General features: G+C 40.2%; 1 protein-coding gene across 3 annotated transcripts in view; it reads right to left on the minus strand.

Annotated features, from left to right (window-relative positions):
• Positions 1-23,092, minus strand: part of UNC80 (unc-80 homolog, NALCN channel complex subunit) — a 238,509-nt gene that overhangs the window by 164,891 nt on the left and 50,526 nt on the right. The window contains exons 14-21 of one of the 3 annotated variants that reach the window (XM_060151311.1): positions 21,505-21,636; positions 16,975-17,122; positions 14,466-14,614; positions 11,925-12,091; positions 11,069-11,167; positions 6,733-6,947; positions 5,162-5,268; positions 3,477-3,573 (exon numbers count right to left, since the gene is read on the minus strand). In XM_060151311.1, the coding sequence (XP_060007294.1) occupies positions 3,477-3,573; positions 5,162-5,268; positions 6,733-6,947; positions 11,069-11,167; positions 11,925-12,091; positions 14,466-14,614; positions 16,975-17,122; positions 21,505-21,636 (1,114 nt within the window). Of the gene's footprint in view, positions 1-3,476; positions 3,574-5,161; positions 5,269-6,732; positions 6,948-11,068; positions 11,168-11,924; positions 12,092-14,465; positions 14,615-16,974; positions 17,123-21,489; positions 21,637-23,092 lie in introns of all 3 variants that reach the window. The other 2 variants (XM_060151309.1, XM_060151310.1) reach the window with 2 other exon arrangements.

Genomic DNA, 23,092 nt, shown 5'->3' on the forward strand with positions numbered 1-23,092 from the left:
GAGAAAAGGGACAGGTTAAGTAGCCTAGTCTAAGTTCATGCAATAGAAAGTGATAAAGTCAGAATTCAAATCCAAACCTAGTGACAACCAGCCTGTACTCTTACCACTCTGCCACACTGTGTCTCTAGAATACCTGAATGTTTATGTTGAAAGAGTTCAGACCTTCACATACTGCTGAAGGTAGTGATTATGTCAGGAAAACTACTGTAATAAATAAATCAACACTGTACATGTTACAAACTGATTGTCAAGTTGTACCCTGCTGACATTTCGTATTGTAATACTGAAAGAAATGTTGAAAAGTAATTTGCCTATAAAAGGTAACTCTTCTATATCAATCTTTTATATAAACTTACTAGAATGTAAAGATGCCTCTTGGCTTCCTTGGCCATGATTAATTTTTTAGTCTCAGTACGTTTTAGTTGCATTTATTTATTATTTTTTAACATTAAATTTACTGAGGTATGATTCACATAGAATGCATTTTTAAAAAGCTGTTAAATCCCAAAGGAGCATTTCAAAATCTAGTATTTCTTTAAGCAGCATTTTCCATACAGTTTATGGCAGAGCTGAGCACAAAGAAGATATTCAGTAAGTTGCTGATCAGCTGAAAAAAAAAAACCCACTGCTTTAATGAAATATCTTCCCTTAGATAGAGACATCATGATTTCTAAAACAAAATATTCTTAGTGAATAGAAAAATATAGAAGAAAAAGATAGCTGGTCTGTGAATGTAATTTCAGTTCTGTTAAATGTTCAGCAGATGTGTTTTTCATTTGTTGAATAAATTTTTAGATTGAAAAAATTCTATCGCCTATTGCGTTTTATCTTAGCTCAGTGAAGTTCAGGTACTACATTGAAATTGAGGGTAAGAACGTTTCATATTTGCTTTCTTTAACAACTTTAAAGAAAGAAACAGAAAATATGCAATTAAATGAAAATAATTTAAATGAGAAGGAAAAAAGACAATGCATCTATAATGGATGGATGGGGATTTATTCACAGATTGCAAAGCGAAAAAGAAAGAAAGAAATAAGCAAAAGCAGGCTCAAAGTTAGAAAGATGTTCACAAGGCCAAGTATGGTAGTTGTTGCAAAATACAATGTTCTTAGATTAGCAGATAATGTTCTTTTGGTTTTTTAGAATAGCTGGAGATACCTGTCTTTTGCGAGAGATTCTGAAAGAGTTAACTCACAGAATACCTTTTATAATTTTTAACAAGCCAGAGATCGTGGACAAAGAATGATGATGTACAAGCCATCTTCTTTTGCCAGTCCAAAGCACATAAAATATTCCAAAATCAGTCCCAGATTTTATCGTTTTGTCTTCTAGACACACGGGAAGAGACTGTCTGTATTACAGGTATTGCTGACACAAACTCATCCTAGACTCAGGCTGTATGAATATTCTGTATCAGGTCTTTTCTATTTGTGAATGTAATATAAAAACTATGTGAAACAATAGTTGAAATCTGTAAGAATAGTGGATGAGGAAAACTCAAAATCCAGAATGTTATGAAACAATAACAATAACATATTTGGAACAAGAGTAAGAGTAAAAATATTGACCTATTACTTGAAGAAGGGAGTGTAAGGAAATCAAAGGAGGGTAAACAACTCAATTATGCTTTCATCCTTTCTACTAAGGACAAAAATTCACAGATGGGAAAGTACAGAAAAGCTTCATTAAAAAGGCACCAAATGTGAAAGACCCTAGTTTCTGAGTTTAAGCCTCAGTTCCATCAAATTACACTCCAGTGCACAGAAATGACCTGGAGATGCGATCACAGTACTAGTCAAATGACATCCAGCTAACACAGCACATACCTAGAGAACGTACTTTAGTTCCACACTTCATTGTCAAAGAACCACCACAAAAATGTCTTTATAACACCGACAGTTTTGAACACTAGATATATCTCTAAAATATCATGAGTGGAAAGAGTACAAGAGGATTGAAAATGACAAAGATCCCAATTATTAGGAAGATTCTTGAAACCATAGACTAATAAGCCTGATGTGTGTCCTAGCCAAATTCTGTAAGAGAGAATTGGATAGGCAGGAACACTAACAAAAACAACAACACAGAAGTAATCATAGACACCACTGTAGTTTACTGAAGAAGACAGCGTGTTGAACTGTTACATTCCTCCTTTCGACAGAGTTATAAAGATATCAGTGAGATAATTTTTTAGTAAAGTCTAATGATGTTTTTTGTATAAAGTAGGAAAGTGCTTGCTGATCACTAGTAAATTAAATGTATGGTTGGCTGAAAAACTGTACCCACAAATTGTTAATCAATAAAAGTCAACTACATGTGCTCTAGGAGCTATTTCTTTGTATTTGTCCTGCTTTGTGAGATGAAAACAGGGAAATGTGTAAAACAGGGAAATGTGTATGTCTCTCATGATGGATTTTTATAGCACAATTGTAGAGAAGAAAAGATTCAGAATTCCTGGACAAGTGACTTAACTACCCCCCAAGTTAATGAAACAATACATTTTATTTATTTTGAGATGAAAAATGAATAAGGGCTACATCAAAGTAATGCATGATATTTGTTCATGAGAAGGACAGGTGGCAAAAGGTAATCCAAAATTCAATACAAACCAACTCTGTGATGTGAAAACAGATAATGCAGTCTTAAATTGTGCTCATCCACTGGCTGTATCCCTGGGAGCTTAACAGTTACACTATCTATTACACTGATTAAAGTCAAATATAGTGCATTGCATTCCATCTGAAGCACCATATTCTGTAAAGCACATCATCTAATTAGAATATATAGTAAAATGAAATCAGGTTGGTGATGGATCTAGAGACTCTTCTATGTAAGGAAAACAAAAGGAATCAACAATATTTAATGAGCAGAAGTGAGATCAAAAGAGAGAACATGAAATAGATAATGGGTGAAACTGGCATTATGTGGGTAAGAGTGTGCGTGTGTGTGCGGCTACAGATATCATGACTAGGACTAGTGAGTCAAATTTATGGATAAGTATATTTTCAGCACATAAGCAAAGACTTTCTCACAATGAAAGCTGTCTAGTTCTGGAACAGGTTGCTTTGTAAAGTAATAAACTTGCCCTCGGTGGAAGTGTTCAGAGGGTGGCCGGCCACCCGTCTGGGATATAATGTGCAGAATTCCTAAGTAGATAGGTGGGTGGATAAAAGGATACCTGGAGTTTTTTTTAGAACTCTCAGATTTTAATAAGGGACAGAACGGCAGAAGAAAAGTCTGTGTCTTATTCTTTGCACACCCAGGGCCCACTAGGGAATGAGGAACATGGTAGGACTTCCATAAATGTTGCACCAAATTGATAATAGAGAAGCTATAAACAGTAGTACAAACAAAACACATATGAGAAAGAAATGAATAAGAAATAAAGGAAATAGAAAGTAGATCATTTTATCTAATCAAATGTTTGTTCTGTGTAATGAAAGTTGCATGTAATTCTTAGGCCAAGTGACATTTACCAAGACGCTTGAAGAAATTCTCCTCTTCGTCTCTCCCGTTTTCCATTCCACTCCCTGGTCCACCTTCAGAAAGCTTTACAGCACTGGTGAATTTGACCTGAGAAAAAAAAGGACAGTAGTCAGATAACTCAATTCAGAGGAAATTCTTTGTGTTTATACTAACCTTTACCTTGAAAAGTAAGTTGTTTAGAATATAAAGGTCACTTCATTTCTTTTGGCTTTTACATCTGGTTGGCTAGTCTGTATAGTTTATTCCCATGTGCCAAAAAAGACATCACTTATAACTATAATTTGAGAGCCTTGGTCATAGATTGAAAGTAAAATAATCAGGCACTATGAAAATAATTTAGTGAGCAATTGAGATATTCTTAGAGTTTAATTCTGATAAAGTCCAAACTCAAATTTATGAACAAGTCATATTCATCCTTTACAAACAACACCACAACTGAGAATCAGATGAAAGTAAAAGATAGCCAAATAGAAGATTTCAAATCTCTATGAAAGAACCAGTATAAATGAATTTATAATGTGTACTATAACTAAAGTGCAATAACATGTTTTTTTCCTAACACTTAAAATGTGTTTGTTTACAGCAAAGCAAGGAAGCTATGGACCTCACAGACCCTCAAATACTTGGCCAAATTTTAGTAAAAAGAATATGAAGGAGGAATTATAAATATATCTTCTAAATGTCTTATAAGGTTGCTATAATCTTTTTATAACTCCAAAATATTACTTTAAAAAGAGATAGAAGAAAACTGGTTTTAGTGAGATTCAAAGAAGAAAGAGTATAAGCAAATACTTTGTATATAAAGAAATGTAACTCCTATTACATGCTGAGAATTACAGCAACCAGGCCATGACTCAGCCACAGGGAAGACTCTTATCAGAAATGGATTTCACTAAGAATCACGACCTTTTCCAAACTGCATGCTACTCCAATGCTTAACAGAAGAAGCACTTAGTGGGGAAAATCATCCTGAGCTTCTTAATCCTTTTCAAAGGGGAGAAAGGTTCAGATGGTAGGAAAAGTAGGGAAGGAAAATATATGGGGTGTGTGTGTGTGTGTGTGTGTGTGTGTGTGTGTGTGTGTGTGTGTGTGTGTGTGTGTGTGTGTGTAAAAGAAATCACTATACAATTATGTGTCCTTGGATAGGAGCTTGAGATGTTAGGATTTCATACATGTATTAAAAGTAGCTGGGGGCTTCCCTGGTGGCACAGTGGTTGAGAGTCCACCTGCCGATGCAGGGGACGCGGGTTCGTGCCCCGGTCTGGGAAGATCCCACATGCTGCGGAGCGGCTGGGCCTGTGAGCCATGGCCGCTGAGCCTGTGCGTCCAGAGCCTGTGCTCTGCACCGGGAGAGGCCACAACAGTGAGAGGCCCGCGTACCGCCAAAAAAACAAAACAAAAAAAACAAAGAAAAAAAGTAGCTGGGAATTAATACCTATATACCTCTCTATATCTGCATTATAGTTTTTTGTCACTTTTTTCCTTTCTATGATTGCCTCATACTAAGACATCTTAGTTTCCATAGTTCACTTAAGTTTCCAAAACTTACTTACCTTGAAGAGAATTTCTTCAGCTCCTCCTTATTTGGCCCCTCCAGGTGTTTAGCAGTTCCCAGCCCTAACATTTTTCTATCAGTGACTCCAACATTCTCTTACGTAAGTAATGTCCTGTTTACCTTGGAGCTTTGCCTGATGAAAGAGAGGCGGTCCACAGAGCTGATGTCCAGGAGGTCCTCCACACCATCTGCCAGGCCTGAGAGGGAGGATCGTTTCAGCCAGTTTCCTAGTTAATAATTCAAAAAAAATTAGACCATTATAGCATTTTCTCCCAAATGGATTAAACAAAAAAGTTGGCATGTGCCCAACAAGCAATGAAGTTACATGACTTGATGTAAATAAAAGTGAAAACAAATTGTCTTCGAAATGTACATGCTTTGAATAAAAACATTCAGTGTTGGACTATAAAATTACATGACTAAATCAGAACAAAAAGAACCCAGGCCTCTTGCATGATTAAGACCGTAATCCATACAGTCCTCTTTGACAACTTTCACATCTTCCATTAAGTCCTGTTGATTTTACCTCCTAAGTATCTTTCAAATATGTCTACTTCTCTCCATCTACACGGTCACCACCCAGTCCAACCTACCATTTCTTATACCTGGAGCACAAGGGCAGCTTTCTATCTGGTCCCCCATATCCACTCATGCTCCCTCCAATGTGTTTTCCATGCAGTGATTTTAGAAAAAAAGTTTACCTGCTCATGTTATCCCCCTGTTCAACATCCCACCTCGGCTCTGTAGGGCTATAGGATGAAGAGACAACCTGACCTGCAAGGCCCACACGCTCTGGTCCCTATGGCTTCACCATAGTCATGCAGCCACTCTTGTCTCCGTTCTTCCATGTCCCTCCCTCCTAATACCTTTGCACATTGTACTGTTACCACCTGGAATGCTCTCCTTCCTTCTTCTCCCAAGTACCCTGCAGATCTTAATATCTCTTCCTTCAGAAAGCCTTCCCTGATTCCTGCCTCTCCTCCCCCTCATTTAGGTTAGGTCTCATCCTTGCATGCTTTTAGGGCACTACATATACTTCCCTCATAAAACTGATAGTTTGGGGACTTCCCTGGTGGCACAGTGGTTAAAGAATCGTCTGCCAGTGCAGGGGACACAGGTTCGATCCCTGGCCTAGGAAGATCCCACATGCCGCAGAGCAACTAAGCCCATGCGCCGCAACCACTAAGCCTGTGCTGTAGGGCCCGGTGCCACAACTACTGAGCCCGCATGCTGCAACTACTGAAGCCCATGCGCCTAGAGCCCATGCTCCACAACAGGAGAAGCCACCGCAGTGAGAAGCCTGAGCACTGCAACGAAGACCCAATGCAACCAAAAAAAAAAAATTCATAGTTTGCAACTCTATTTAGTTGTATGATTATCTGCTTTAGTGATTGTCACCCCTAACAGATGGTAAATTCAGCAAAGTCAGGCATTGTGAAATTCTGCTCACCATTTAATCCCTGAATCCTAGCACAGTGTTTGCACACCATAGAAGCTCATAGGAAAGGTTTGAGAAATATCTGCTGAAAAAAATGAATGAATGAATGAGTAAATGAAGGAGTCAGCCTAGGCTTTGTGACTTGAAAGCTTTCCCTTTCTCGACCTTCCCACAAGTTGCTCTGTTTTGATTGTGAGTTGGTTTGAGGACATGGCAGGGAATAAGAGAATCCGTAAGATAAATACAGACATACTTTTACCTATGGGGAGTTTAAGCTTCTTTCGGAGGGAAATTCTACGTGACCGAGAGCGGATGCGCCGGTCAGAGGTGGTCCCCGAGTGAGCAGTGGTGCATTCTGAAGTGTCCTGCTCAGACTGGCTGCTGGTGTCACTCGCCGCACTCTGGGATTTGAACATCTTGCGCCAGAAATCTTTCCGCCCCATGTTGCCCCCTTGCATTTGTTCATCGCTGAAAGCAAGCAGAGGAGAGGGTTAAACGTCTGAACACATGTGAAATTCTCTTACATTTCTTTCAACCTCCTGCCAATGACACTGTGGCAAATCGTGCAGGATGATCTTTGATGGGCTGGGATTTAGGAAGAGGCAGAGTGGGAGTGGAAGGAAGGAGATCAAGCTTGACTCTCTGAGCTCTTCTTGATAATAGCCATGTCTCAGCTGTCAAGTTGAGGAAATCATTTTTTTCAGCCATGATATAAGACTAAATATTACTGCAGGTAATCGTCTGCGAGTGTGAGTCATAAAAGCTGGAGCACTTACAGTGTCAGTAAATATTTAACTTTTTATATTTTTAAGTTCCCTGGGTGTGTGCAGTACCGTATCTTATTCCCCACCCCTACCCCAGGACAGTATAATTCTTGGCCCTAAATAAACTCACAAAAATACTTGAACGAATGAATAAGTAAAATGCAATCAGCACACCCAGGGGATGCATCATCCCACAATTTTTCAGTAAGTAATTTTCATAGTGCCTGATTATTTAGCTTTCTTAAGTCAAAGAAACTTAAGGTTTAAAAGTAAAAAAGGGCTTCCCTGGTGGCACAGTGGTTGGGAGTCCGCCTGCTGATGCAGGGGACATGTGTTCGTGCCCCGGTCCGGGAAGATCCCACATACCGCAGAGCGGCTGGGCCCATGAACCATGGACACTGAGCCTGCGCGTCCGGAGCCTGTGCTCTGCAACCGGAGAGGCCACAACGGTGAGAGGCCCGCGTACCGCAAAAAAAAAAAAAAAAAAAAAAAGTAAAACAAAAAATTAGCCTGACTCAATAAGACAAATGGGAACATCTCCAAAGGGATTTTTCACTAGGGCATTCCACAAGAGGAAAAAGACAAGTGGCCAATGGTATGCAGAGTTTAATCTCACTAGAAATTTAAAAAAAAGGCCAGTTGAAATGAGATCCCTATTTTCACTCATTAAATAGGCAAAGATTAAGGTGGGGTGGGCTGGGAGGGGAAGAAAGCAATGATACTATCATATTGCCATGATGAGAGAATGAGTCAACTTTTCTAGAGGGTAATTTTGTAAGATGTTATCCAAAGGCTATGTCTACACCCATGACAAAGAACTTCAATTTCCAGGAAGTTATCCCAAGGAAATGATGGGACAATATACTAAGATGTAGATACTAAATATCTACTTAGTATCTAAGATGTAGATACTAAGAAGGTCAAATGCTCACTGAGGCTTCTGGGTCAATGTTAAAAATTGGAAATAATCTAAATGTTTACCTCTAGGGAAACAGCTGAATAAATTACGCGACTTCCATATGATGGCATCCTCTGTAGTCATTAAAATCCTATTTTCAGAAGACTAGTGATATGGGGAATGTTGATGATACATTGCAAAGTTAAAAGGCACTGATAAAATGGATTAAGCAGGATATCACCAGGTTAATAAAAAAAGTACACGTGTATGTGTCTTTGTGTAAGCTCATGTGTACACATGCTCAAACATGTACCCAACATAATACACCAAAAGTTTACTGTGGTTATTTCTAATTGAAGGTATTTAAACATTTTTTTTCTCTATGCTTTTCTGTGTTTTCCACATTTGGCAACTTGAAGAACACGTATTATTATACTTTAGTAATTTGGAAAGAAAAGGTTATGGAGAATACTCTAGTAACATGTGATGAAATTTTTTTGAGGGGGGTTTGGGCAATGGTCTGTTTATAAGTTTTGGGGTTAAATCTGGGATCTACCTAAAATCTGACAGTACTGTGTAAAGCAGTCATTTTCTTGGGATATTTACACGGGGATGCAGATTTTTTAATCTCAAAATCTCATTAGAGTACTAAATGCCTTTAATTATTATTTTAATTCAGGACATTCTGTTTATCAAATATGGTGTGAATTTAAATCAGTGTTTTAGAATTTGACTTCCTTGTTATTTTTATCAAACAATCACAGTGCTTGAAGCATTTCTTACCTTTGGGAAACGTGCAACACAGTGATGAGTATATGACTACGTGGCCTGAGTGGGGAAATATCCAGGGAGACTATAATTGATCAGCTTTACAATAAAATGCCGCATCAGCGCTGTCCAATGCGTGTGTATCAATCATGAGTTTCAGAGATGTGGGCATATAAAACTGCTTTTAATATTACTCAGTTAATGTGATTTTTATTTAAAAGGGAAAAAGGAGAAGCAAAGGGTATGAGGGGCGTAGGGGGAAGAGAAAGTTCTCTGTCTTCTGGCAGAGAAGCCATGATCACCCACCCACCTTTCTCCAGTGCTAAACAGAGGACATGTGGTGTGCTCATCTCCTGGGCCCACTTGGACCAGGGAAAAGTCCCATGTTTGACATTCTATGACATCCCTCCAAGTGGAAATTTTTATGTAGAGGCATATTAATACATGTATCTTCATTCAAGGGAAAGAACAGACATGTGCTAAATGCTGAGAAATCAGGTGGTGTTTACAGAACACTACAGAGAAAGAATCTTTTGCAATCTAGAAAACTAAATCACCTATCAAGGTAGACAGTTTTATGTTTAAATCTAGTTTACCTATTAAATCATTCTTATTATTCAGATTAGCTTAATAGTTATTAGTGTTATTTTGGGAAAAGTCCTCTCTCCTTTTTTGGACAGAGTCTGTATGTAAGGACTTTTAACTAGCCTTGTGGTTGGCTATTCAGCTACAGACAGACCTTTGCCTTTCACATTAATTTTTTTTCCCTTAGAGCTTATGTTTGGATTTTTACTATGTCCTTAAAGATGTCCTGAAAGGAAAAACTAAACCTCGGTTTTGAGAATGGAAATTAAAGGAGACAAAGGCTACATGGTAATTTGGCAAGTCTATTGTTTCATTGACTGTCATTCATTCATTCTTAAAATTAAGTGCCTACCATGGGCCAAGCCCCGTCTAGGCATTGGGTCTGTAATGGTAAGTAAAAACTCATGAGGTCCCTGCACCCATGGGGTTGATTTACCTTCTCCTTACTTTTCTCCACCCATTTTAGGGGCAGTTTCTAAGAATTTGAAGGCCTACAAAAACTGCAGGCTTTTTGTTCCTTAAAGGTTTTGTTTGTTTGTTGTGGATTACCAAGGTCCTATTTCATGACGGTGATTTCCTTGACTATAGAGAGGGCATATTATAAAATCTGGACTATCCTGCAGAATTTCTGGAAGGATAATCATTTAATACTAAATCAGGGTTTAGGGAAGTAGAAATGGTATACCTAAAATGATGATATTTTAAATATCGATCACACCACTTGTGGGTAAATAGGTCTCAAAAGAAGAATGAATACAGGTGAGCCTTGCACAGAACTAGACTGTATATTTGGTGTCTACAGTAATCCTCACATTTTCTGAGGGCACTATTTTCATGATGCTTTTGATTTTGTTATTATGAAAAGTAGAGGGCTTCCCTGGTGGCGCAGTGGTTGAGAGTCCGCCTGCCGATGCAGGGGATGCGGGTTCGTGCCCTGGTCCGGGAAGATCCCACATGCCGCAGAGCGGCTGGGCCCGTGAGCCATGGCCGCTAAGCCTGCGCGTCTGGAGCCTGTGCTCCGCAGCAGGAAAGGCCACAGCAGTGAGAGGCCCGCGTACCGCAAAAAAAAAAAAAAGAAAAGAAAAGTAGAGATAAACTGATATCAGAGGGCATTGGAAAGGATCTCAGGAGAGAACCAAGGTGAAAAGGAGAAGAGTCGATGTTTCAGCTAACGCTGGACAGGAGAGTAGATTATTTTACTTATTTTTGGAAAAGCTTCATTGATTACATTGACAGTCGTAAGTGATTTTAAGCAAGAAAGTGGATGCCATCCCCAGCCCACCTGATACACATGCTATTTTTCAAGATTAATCTGTAGGATTGTGCATGAAAGGCAGAAGTGGGGTAGAGACTGGCAATGGGAAAGGCAGTGAGGGAGGCTTCCTGGAAGCACGAGGTTGGTTATTTGTGATTTGGGCCCGTAGAGATTAGTGGCTTTGGGAGTGAAAAATAAAGGGCAGAAGGAGAAGTTCAACAGAAATGAAAAACAAACAAACAGCAACTTGGAAAACAGAATTTCTTCCAGTGGGAAGTGCTCAATCCACTCCATGGGAGACAAAACCAACGCTACTTACTGCTCTGGAGTCTGTGAGGGGCGACCGGACATGAAGCTGCGACATTCCTCAGGTGCAGAGGTCACCTGGCCTTTATCCACAATGCTTCCTGCCTCTGACCTGTGCAAATGGTACATTCCACCGATCACAACATAGCAGGACACCACCTCCCAAAACTTCATATACTTCATAAAGCAAAACACTTTGTTATAGACAACTTAAATGCCCTGCAAACCCTATACCATCATGAGTCTATGTCGGTATGGAACATATCCTACCATTTGAGTCATGACCTAGCTACCTTATTGCCTAAGGATACCACCATCATTGCAGACAGAGCCATTAACTACTGGCAGGATTTTAAGATTAGGTATTTCTTTTAATCTTTGTAAGTGGCAATTCTTATATAATAGGCATACAATAAATTCATATTCATTAGAAGAAAAAATAATTGGGCATTGCTCAGCAATTTTTCTTTTGCCATGTTAAAAATCTTACTTGCTGAACAGGATGATACGGTATCAGTAATTGCTTTTCCTTTCTGGATAAGAATGTAAGTTAGCTATAGAAGGGACCAAAACAGATAACATTTTACCATGTAATTAAGAGCTATGAAGTGTGGTTCAAGTGTATGAAAGTTTGGGATCAACTGAGCTCTGATTCATACAAAGGCAGCATTTATTTGACAGTAAACTCATTCCTTTTCTAATCTGTTGCTGGGCCACCACCAGTGATATCACTCGTACAAAAAATTATAGTTCCCCCATCCCTGTACTGGAGTGACACACCATGTAGGAACCACACGGACAGTACAACAGAAGATTATATTCTACAGACATAGGCAAACCCTCATATTCAGAGAGCTCAAGCTTCCAACCTTTTACCACCTCCAGGCTTAGATTCTGGTTCATTTTCCTCCACCTTTTTCCCTGGTGCCAACTTCTCAGCACTATCAAGCAAAGCACTGAGGGCCACTCTCCTGAAGACATTCCCATGGGCCTCTTTGATAAACTGGACCAGCTGACGGATGTCACAATACAGCCCCTGTTTGGAGGCCAGAAAGAAAGTGCGGGGAAAGATAGCTGTGATTGAATAGTGTCCACAGAAAGAGGGGTAGAAGGTAATTCCTTGGATTTAGATGAGCATTGGAATCATAAGAAGAAAACATATTACTACAGTGAAACCAACGGTATCCTGTCCCTCCATTGTTCCTATGGTAACATTACCAAGAACCTTGCCCATCATCCTTAGTATGAAAAAAGATGGTTACCATGCTTCATATTCAGAAAGTTGGCTGTATCATTAGAAAGACATCAATTTACACTTTTAACCACTGGATTCCCAAGCTTTTAATTTTCTCTCTTAATTGTGACTTCTGAAGAGATGCCTGCAAAAAAAAGGCAATCAGAATTTTGTCTAGACTAGAGATTTCAGTCTCTGTTCAGCTTCTCCAAAGTTTCTGCATCATTGTGATAAAATATGCTAAGTCCTCTAGATACTTCCAACAGAGCCTGATATTCAAGGATGATCCATTTTGCGTCATAGATTTAGCAAATAATATGTATGTTGTAGCCCATTTGAACATGAGCTTGACTATGGACTTACGATGATACAGGGCTGTTAAAACCAACATATTAGTGATTCAACTTTTAATGCAGGACTTTTATTTTAAAGATATTAAGCTTTGCATTCAGCATTTCCCCCACTCTCTTCTCTCTTTAAGAAGGTAGTTACTGGGCTTCCCTGGTGGCGCAGTGGTTGAGAGTCCGCCTGCCGATGCAGGGGACACGGGTTCATGCCCCGGTCCGGGAAGATCCCACAAGATCCCACGTGCCGCGGAGCGGCTGGGCCCGTGAGCCATGGCCGCTGAGCCTGCGCGTCTGGAGCCTGTGCTCCGCAACGGGAGAGGACACAACAGTGAGAGGCCCGCGTACCGCACAAAAAAAGGTAGTTACTTATATTCTTTGTCTTAGGAAAAGTTCATGACAAAGCAGAACACAGAAGCCTACAAAACACTTATCTTATAACCCTTTTGGGTTTCAAAACCTAAGACCACTGGGACAATTATGCCTATGATGTTTAGAAAAGCAGAAGGAAGAACTACTAAGGAAAACATAGAATGTCCTTTGGATGCTGTGGGCAGCAAGGCCCTATGCTCTCACTCTGCAATTTGGTGGCTCCTCCATGGAAGGCAAGGCCCCAGAAAGCAAGGGTTCCAAACTCACCAGAGAGCCCATCCCTAAGCAGCAGAGAGTACTACGTGAACTAATAAGCATGACTGATGATTGAAACCCACGGAGCCTCACCAGGCGTTGGGTCCTACCTAAGACTTAGGGATCTTTGCACTACTCTGTGAGGTGGGGAGACCCATGAATGACTGAGGTTCAACTTCCAGCCATTCTGGTGGAATGGGGGTCCAAAGCCAAACTTAAGTTGATTTAAAGAAAATTAAGAAATATAGTATCTCTTCTATACACGAGTTTGTAGGTTAAGACTTATAAGAGCTTGCATATACTATAATCAACTTGTCAAATTACTTCTTGCCATGACCAAACTGAATGCATGGATGGTACCCAAGTTATTCACAAACTCCAAGAACCTTGCTAGGATGGCTTCAACAATTAGCAAAATTAAATTCCTTTTCATTTGGGGTTTTGTTCTGTTTATCTCAAGTTAAGTGAATACATAGTTTCAGTGGTTTAGAGTAGCTTAAGACCATTTCTTTGATTTAGGTAGATTAGCAGATAGTGTCTATATGTGTAAATGGGCTGATTTCTGCACAGGAGTCATTGTATCTAACAGATCGGTAAGACAGAGAAATGCTTCTTTATTCCTCGGAGAGACCTGAATTCATCTAGTCATATCAGATGTCTCAGTCTTCATCCACATTTTACTATCCCAAACCACAATCTCCTTAGTAGCAATTAAACACTAACCTTTTATAGCCTGGCTCTCTGTACCTGTGGCTTCAGTGGTTTAATTAACAGTCTTTGTCTTTTTGAAGAGTAGCTAAAAGATTACAGTGTTCGATAAAAGAAGACAAAACCCATTTCAGCAGCATATTTGCATTAATTTTTAAAGTAAGCATGGTTTCAAACAAAAGCTTGGTATAACTTTCTTTAATATTTCATGAGCCAACACGCTGGGCTCTAGCACCTTCTCTCTGAAGGGCTCTTAAGTACCTAGCAACTATCTCAGCAACTACCACAGAACCTCTGAGATGGAAGAGATAATCCACTTTGCAGGTAGGATAACAAGTAACGGAGGAGAAATGTGTTGCTGAGTTTCTACTGAGAGTTACTGGTGACACTGAGAAAATAGATATTTTAACTTTAAAAGTTTTAGACTTCACTTCTCTTTCTCAAGGCCACGGCACGAGACTGAGAACTCCTGTGGGAAGAAGAGGTGAGCTTCTCACCAGATTCTCAGGGCTGTGCAATTCATGCGTAGTTGAAGCGCAGCGTGTGATGAGGGATTTAAACATGGCGCTGACGATGATGCCTTCCACATTTTGGGCTGTGGATTTGTTGTCCACCGTGGTGAAGTTATTTCCAAACCCAGCCTTGTCTGGAATGCAAAGGCACCAATTAAAGGCAGTGTTTCCATTCAGCTACATAGTTTAAAGAAGTAATGAAGTACTCCAGGAGTTACTGAAGGGCTACACAAAATACAAAATACAGAAAATACAAAATACAGACTGAGGATACTCCCGGTTTGATCATCTCTATGAGGACTTAAAGATAAACAACTCATAGTCTCCTTCAGAGTCTTTACTATGACACATTCCACCACTTTGAGAAATGTTTTAAATGATAACTCTTAGCAACAAAAAGAGGATCAACTGTTGACCCTATGAAAGTCTTTTAAACCTAAGTAGTTTTTAAATAGGTGATCACGTAAAAAAATATATGATTTACTGAATGGTCCCTCAGTGGAGACAGACTTAATTTGATTTGGCTTTTTTGGTGGTGAAGAAGGCTGGCTTCTCACTGGAAACTGTTCAGTCTGTGAGAAGCGGAGTGAGGTTGGGCCGACCAGGGGAGCCGGCAGGGGGAGAAGAGGGGGGACAGGGCCCTGCAGGGGAGTTCATGCCAGCACTGGAAACAGAAAAGACTGAGTCTGGCCAAGAGCTGCACAAGACTTCTAGCAGCTTCTAGGGAGTCCAGAGACTCCACAGCCACATGAATTGGAAAAATCTACCACCTCCCTTGGATCCGCCTCCTTATAACTCATTCACACATGAAACGCCGGTGAACTGAGGCCATCACCTATGTGGCATTTTAGGCCACTTTTTCACATTTCCATGGACACATTCTGTGGCCTTGCCAGAGTATTCCTCACAGCTTGCGAGCCACCTGTGGACTGTAGGGGCAGGATATGTGCAGCTCCAAGGCTGGTCAGATAGGGATGTGTGTCTCTGGCTGGCTGATTCATCGTGAGCCACTTTAACGTCTCAAGAATTCCAGAGGGAATTCATCACTTGAAAGGAACAGACCTTATTACCAACCTCTCACTGTCTGTGTCAATGGGCCGCGGATTCTCTTTCGATTTTACATTACAGAAAGAAATGTTTTAGTCTATTCTTATAGTTTCTATCTCAAATAGGTTAAAAAAGAGAAAAAAAAAGTTTGTAATCAAGAATTTCTCTTGCAGTACCTCAACTACAATTCTCACTTCATTGATTTATAAATTTGTTATGTGCTTGGCTTAAAACAACTTCAATAACATAGATTATTTCAGGGATTCTATAGGGAACAATATTTTCCTTTAATGTGAAAACCAAACAGTAAGCCTGGGGTACAAACAGAAAAACTGTTTCTAAATCCATCACAAATAAAAGGGGGAGTGGCATGAATTGGGGGGTTGGGATTGACATATACACACTACTATGTATAAAATAGATAACTAATGAGAACCTACTGTATAGCACAGGGAACTCTACTCAGTGCTCTGTGGTGACCTAACTGGGAAAGAAATCCAAAAAAGAGGGGATATCTGTATACATATAGCTGATTCACTTTGCTGTACAGTGGAAATTAATACAACATTGTAAAGCAACTATACTCCAATAAAAATTAAAAAGAAAAAAAGATTATGAAAGCAGGAAAAATAAATAAATCCATCAAATATAGCTCCATTATAAATTAATCAACCACTATCACACATATACTATATAAACAATAACAGCCTATACTAAGAAGTTATTTCTTCCCAGGCTCTAATTAAAATGTATAGTTTACTCAGTCAGGCTTCATACATCACCTTCATTTCGTTACTGCATTTGCATTCAAGTGGTATTGGAGGTGTTCATGTATTATGGATGCCATTCGTGTTCACTGGTTGTGCCCTGTAATATAGGTCTCTATACTGGAGTTTTCCTAAAGCCATGAAGCTATAGTTTATGAGCCTATCTATAGATCCCTTTGCCCATTCTTTTTAAAATTCAGTATATGTGTATATCAAAATTATGTTACTACTATGTTTACTGTCGTGTTTTTTTTTTTCCTTTCCTATTTTATTTTGTGAAAAAATCACCAAGCACTATGCCTGGCTCATTTCATATTTGTTGAACTAATGAATATAGTTCTTTGTTCCTTGATCCTTGCCTCAGCAGTCATACAGCAGAAAGTCACGGGAGAGAGAGGAGTGCCATGAGTAGAGTGTGAGGATAGAGGGGCTACAGGTGAGGGTGCCGCAGCTTTTCCAAATTCCCATCTGCTGAGCTAAGTTGTCCTCAGAAAGCCTCTAAAGTGTGTCAGAGATGATGTACAAGCTTCTCGTGTTCATATTTTATTACACACACGATGCACACGCACACAGATAGCTTTTCCTCTCCATTCTACCCCTGGAAATTTAGGGTGTCTCTGAAATGCTACCTGCTTTACCTCCCAGCGAGTTCTCCTAGAACTCGCTGCAGCTTTACTTACTGTCGGTGACCGGCTCCATACAGAATCCTAGCAGAGCATGCAAGAAGTCCACTACGTTATTGAGAGAGTCTTTGTTCACATAGTCCCTCATGGTTTGTCGGAACTGCATCTTATCTAGCTTGTATAACTTAGTGAGGCAGTTCTGGGCCTGCAAGGAAGGAAGAAAAGTGAAGAAGTCACAGGTACCAGCTTAAGCTACAGGGACACCAGTGGTCTGCGACAGAAGCCCTCAAAAGGCAAACATTTCCATCCATCCCTGCCGGCTGCTGCCCACCAACCCTGCCAGCCCCTCCTGTCTGAGAATGCATTGGGCAGAGACAGGCTGAGCAGTACTAGGTATATGACTTGGAGAAGGGCTGCTCCTCAGGAGAAACCCCAAACTAGGGGCTAGTGCTGTCCCAGAAGGAGCTCAGTATTTTTGCCAAGATCAAGATTTTAAGATCTCAAGGAAAAACTTAAAGTGTAAAATTTAGGTAGGTGATAGGATTGGTCATCAAGGTTTAGAAAACCTCAAAGGGTTTGTGCCATGGGAAGGAGCAGGCCACTCCCATGCTCAGCTGTCTTGAATTTAAGTAGATTTAACGGATGGTGTGACGGGGCTGTAGGAAGTGCTTTGTCCAGAGTCCTCTTATATGGTCAGGAGGGAAGGATCTTTGAAACATGAAAGAGGCATAAAATAAAGGCAAGTCTAATTTGTTGATTTTTGTGTCTGCTTCTGAATGTGGAAGTTTGGTATTTAAATAGAAGTTGGTCTTCAGGATACGAAAAGCAATTGACCATTCACTAGGCCCTGCTACTCAAAAATATATTTCTTATGATCCAGCAAATAATTTTGCCATCTAGCAAAGAAAAAGGAAGTAATCCCCACCATCGGAACAAATAAAATCACATTCATTGGTTGGAGAAGGCCACAGACAGGATGCGCTAATACTGAGACCCTTAGACGTCTCCCTAACCCTCTCTCACTACTGAGAGAAAAATCACATTTGTGCAGTGCTTTGCTGTTTAAAATGCGTTTCTTGCTTGTAAGTGCATAACGACATTGGACTTTCACACCTTCTCTGTGATTTGAAGAGTTTCCCTATATTACAGCAGAAGAAACTGAGACTCAAAGAAGTCAAGGACTTTGCCCAAGTTGATACACCAAGTTTCACAGCAGAGCCAAAATTAGAAGCCAGGGTCTTACCTCCTTATAGTGGTTATTTCTCCTATGATATAATAGTCACATGAATAGTTTAGATAGTGATTGTTGGGGAAAATGTATCTAGATAACACTTACTTTGAAAAAAGATTTAAGATGACCAATAATAGAGATTAGTTGATATCTTGTGGAGAACAAGATCATCATAAAAAAGAAAGTCCTTAACAATGGAATGAAATCAGAAAATGATAAGAGAGAACTCTGGATTGAGGGGAAAAAGCTAAAGATCAAATGGGAGGGGACTTCTCTGGTGGCGCAGCGGTTAAGAATCCGCTTCTTGCCAATGCAGGGGACACTGGTTCAAGCCCTGGTCTGGGAAGATCCCACATACCGTGGAGCAACTAAGCCCGTGCACCACAACCACTGAGCCTGCGCTCTAGAGCCTGTGAGCCACAACTACTGAGCCTGCACACCACAACTACTGAAGCCCGTGCACCTAGAGTCCGTGCTCTGCAACAAGAGAAGCCACTGCAATGAGAAGCCTGTGCACCACAACGAAGAGTAGCCCCTGCTTGCCGCAACTAGAGAAAGCCCACGGGCAGCAACGAAGACCCAATGCAGACAAAAATAAATAAAATAAATTTAAAAAAAATAAAGAAGGGAGGGGTGGCTGGGTGAGGACAACCTTAAAGGAGGATAGAGAAATTTGGACAATCAGACAGAAGCAAGGAAGTTACATGTCTGAGAAAGCAGTCCCTAAGAACTGGGACTTATTGGTGGGCCTTAATGGTGGCCCAGAAGAAAATTTAAGTTACATGACCATTTTGACAAATCAAGGCCCAGAGAAAGATTCTTGGAAAACTCGAGAGGAAAAAGGAAGATTATAAAAGGTTGAAAACTGTAATTAGCAATAGGCATCCTGGTGTGACCTTGTTATAGTCTCTCCATCTGTATCACAAAGTCAGGCGGATTGATTTTTTTTTCTTCCATTTTTCCTTTACTCGGTCATAGAAGATTGGGAAATTAGGTGTTAACCAGAGGTTACTGGTTGCTAGCTGTAAAGCAAGCTTCTTTTCTTATAAAATAAATGATTCTTGCTATAAAATGAAGCCTGTAAAGTACTTCTTGCTTCTCTGTAAAATACACCAAAAAATGCATTGTTTCAAATCTGCTCTTTAGAGGCTATTAGGACGTCTGAATGAGTTCAATCAGAAGTTTAAGCAAGAATCAGAATATCAAACCATAAGCATTTTGATTCTGAATGAATATTTTAAACTTCTCCAAGAGATATAAAGAGTGAATTCCCTTTCAATAATTTGGGACAAGCTAATGATTAAACTATCCCAGGAAACATGCTGGAATTGCTAGGCACTTTGATGAACATCATTGCAGTACTAATCTGTTTATTAAAAAAATAAAATATAGAGAACCTGATCTGGTAGAGGTAGGAAATATCTTTAATATATTAAAAGTAACTTCTGACAATCTAATGCCAGAGAAATCTGGAAATATCTAGCTTCCTGAATTAGACATTCCCAGGGAATATTGCTCAAATTTCTCTCTCGGGGCTTCCCTGGTGGCGCAGTGGTTGAGAGTCCGCCTGCCGATGCAGGGGACACGGGTTCGTGCCCCGGTCCGGGAAGATCCCACATGCCGCGGAGCGGCTGGGCCCGTGAGCCATGGCCGCTGAGCCTACACGTCCGGAGCCTGTGCTCCGCAACGGGAGAGGCCACAACAGTGAGAGGCCCGTGTACCGCAAAAAAAAAAAAAAAAAAAACTTCCCTCTTGGACAAGGTGTTTACTAAGCATGGACAAGTAAGTATAATCCCTATAGTGAGTACTGAACTGGGCTACTAGAGAATAGAGGTATTGCCACGTAAATCGACAAAGTTGAGAAGGCAGGTAGAAAACTGGACATCCTGACAGGAAATATTCAGTACTCTTGAGGAAAGAACACATGGTGATTAAGCAGTAACAACAGCCTCTCAAGTGGTTTCTGATCCAACTAGCCCTACCTTCTCCTATTCTAGAAAGACAGGTTCTGATGTCAAAACGAGTTTATACCTCCAACTACAGCACGACACTTCCTTTTATATTTTGATGCTTGATTTCATAGAATTAGTTTTCTGCATGAGGAGTGATGTGGTTTTAGCCTTGAAGGCGTTTATTCATACTGTGATAGAATAAACATCAAAGATCAAAAATCACATACACATGTGCAGAGATGGGGGCAATGTCAGCTTCCTACTGCCTTATTACTTATTATTTTGATTTCTTAAAATTTGGGGCCTCAAAATCTAGATCTTGGTCAAAGTTTTCAAGTTTCAGAATTTAGAAGTTAATTACTATGAATAAAACTCCCCCATGCAAATAATTAATATAATACAACACAAGCGAATATAAACGAAAGAGAATGATATACAGATGGATAGATAGGTAGATGATAGATTAGGAAAGTAACCCAGCATGCTAAGGCTGTGTGAACGTTTCACGACAAAACCTAATACCAAGGAAAAATGGGCTGGCATTAGACTTTGGCATGATCCTAAAACTCTGCTAAGATATGCCAAAAGGTTTCCTGGTCTCAAATTTGCATCAACCCCTTATTTTTAAGGGAATATTTTCTTATTATTTCAGTTCAAGAGTATGTATGAGGGCAACTGTTGCAGTTTGGACTTGTTGTGGAGGTGGGTTATTGCTCAAGTCTTAAGTGAACAGTAGTCATCAGTGGAGGCAAATGAAAATGAGCTGGAATTACATTTCCACGTTCCATTACAGAATTATGCTTTGCAAGCCTGAGCGCAGAGTTTCAAGTTTCACACAGTTCAAAGAGATATGATCTCAAATATTTAGTGGTCAAGGTTCATTCTCAAACAAAGCAGCCAGAAAATGACTGGCCCCTTTTGTAGTCCTATTTTGTCCCAATAAGGGCCATTTTCCATATCTAAGAACAACAGACCAAGTCCTAAACTTTGATCCCTTTTTCTAATATAACGTATGCTTCCATAGTGCCCAGGCAGGTGACTAAAAAGTTATTTGCCACGGACTATCAGAAGCTTGCTAAATGTATTCATTTTTGCAACGTTCTTTCAAACTCGAATTCACATGTTCCAATTATACACTCTTTTACCAGTTGGGAGTTGGCCTGCCCAGGCAGGAGGCAGAAGTGGTTTTCCCAATTAAACTTTCCTAAGCCTGGGTTTTAGATGTCTTGAGATATCTTGTGGGAATCCTCCCACCTTAAGACAGCATTAATTACCCTTACAAAATACAGTATTCTTCAGGGAACACTGACCCTCATTGTCAAAGGACTCATGCCTAATTTGGAGGGAGGGAAGAGGAAGAGGAAATGGAATCTACTTTAGTTCTCTTACATTCTCCCGGAATACCTGGTGTCTCAGACGATCCCCAGAGAGCCCTCGGTGTCCTTCTCCGCAACCATAGGCACATCCCAGAGACTTCACTATTTTGATGAGCATGGTTAGAGCAAGCCTATGGTTGCTGACAGGCGTACTTTCATCCTAGTACCCATGAACGAGAAAGAAAGAAGATTCGGTTCATTTAGTCACTAGGATTCTTCTGGTGCTAAGACTCTATTTTATTATTAAACCAAGTTTCTATGTTTTGCAGCAAGCCCCTGCAATTTGGGAAACAGAATTGTCAAGGGCTCAACAGGCAAGCTAACTTTTCAAAACTCTAGAACGGACTTACGAGAAAGAAAATGTTTATGCATTTTGAACACCCTCTAGTGCTACAGGATATGAATGCAGACCTCTTTATTAGAAGACATGCTTTCGTATCCTCGTTAGACTATCAGAATAACTGTCTAGAGAGAGACAGTGTGGACTATCAGTGATGAAAGCAAGTAGATTTTCCAGAAGGTACCCTCATCAGCAGGCTTCTGTTAATATCACCAAGCAAGGATTATTGCTAAATTTCTGGAACTGATCAAAGTCTGAAACTGTGAAATCATGTGGCAATTTCTGACATTTTCAAAGGACTTTTCTAATTTTATACCTTCGTTATATTGTAATATTCATGCACAAGCAAAGAGAGAATATGTAAAAAAAATTGTAAATATTCAGCATGGTTCTTTGAGGCTAAATCGGAAGCCCTCCCGAGGTGAACTGTGGGAAGTGTTATCATCCTCTCTCTTGACTCATTTAATCCTTGCTCTTGGTGAAGAACATCGCTTCCAGAAAAATGAACTTTCTTGAATTATTTCCAAAGAAGCATAAGGAAACTGTTGCTAAGGAATGATGCAGATCCCAGCGTGGGAGTGCCATTACCTTCAGGAAGCTCCAACATTCCTCAGTCCTTCTAGCTACTTTCTGCTGTCAGCACAGCCACCGCGGACCTGAGAGTTCAGCTCCCGTTCCTTAATTGCGTATGACGGTAGGTAAATGAACTAATCTCTCTGTGCTTTAGTTTTCTCACCTGTGAATCGAGGCTCCTAATAGCTTCCCTTCCTACTTCATCAGCTTACTGTGCCAAACAAATGAAATAATGAATAAGAATTGCTCTGTAAATTGTGAAGGCCTTTTCCATCTTCATATGCTCAGGTTGATACATAAACTTTGGGGCCATCCACGTAGAAAGTATACTCAAAAGCAGGGAGGGTGTGAAAGGGATGGGGGTTATCTAGACATCATGTGCTGTTCATTATGTGATGGGGTAGGCTCTCTGCTCCCCTAATGTTATATAATTGGTCCTTTTTTTCTAACCAAATGCTCATGTAGTGGATGTGGTGTTGGACTCCAGAGATGCCCCCTTCAGAACTGAACATTCATTCTCTGAGCCGCTGGGAGTATTGATGGATGATAGCTCTCAGGTGAGTCCCTCTCCAGGCATTGCCCTTAGCTAAAGAGACCTGCCTTGACCCAGGTTATGCTCTCCTCCTGGAAGCAGTCTGCCTCCAATGGCTGGTCAAGAGCATAAAGAGTGTGTGTGGGGAGGTGTGTGGAATAAAGTGGGCTC

This window comes from Lagenorhynchus albirostris, chromosome 6 (genome assembly GCF_949774975.1).
Source record: "Lagenorhynchus albirostris chromosome 6, mLagAlb1.1, whole genome shotgun sequence".
NCBI lineage: Eukaryota > Metazoa > Chordata > Mammalia > Artiodactyla > Delphinidae > Lagenorhynchus > Lagenorhynchus albirostris.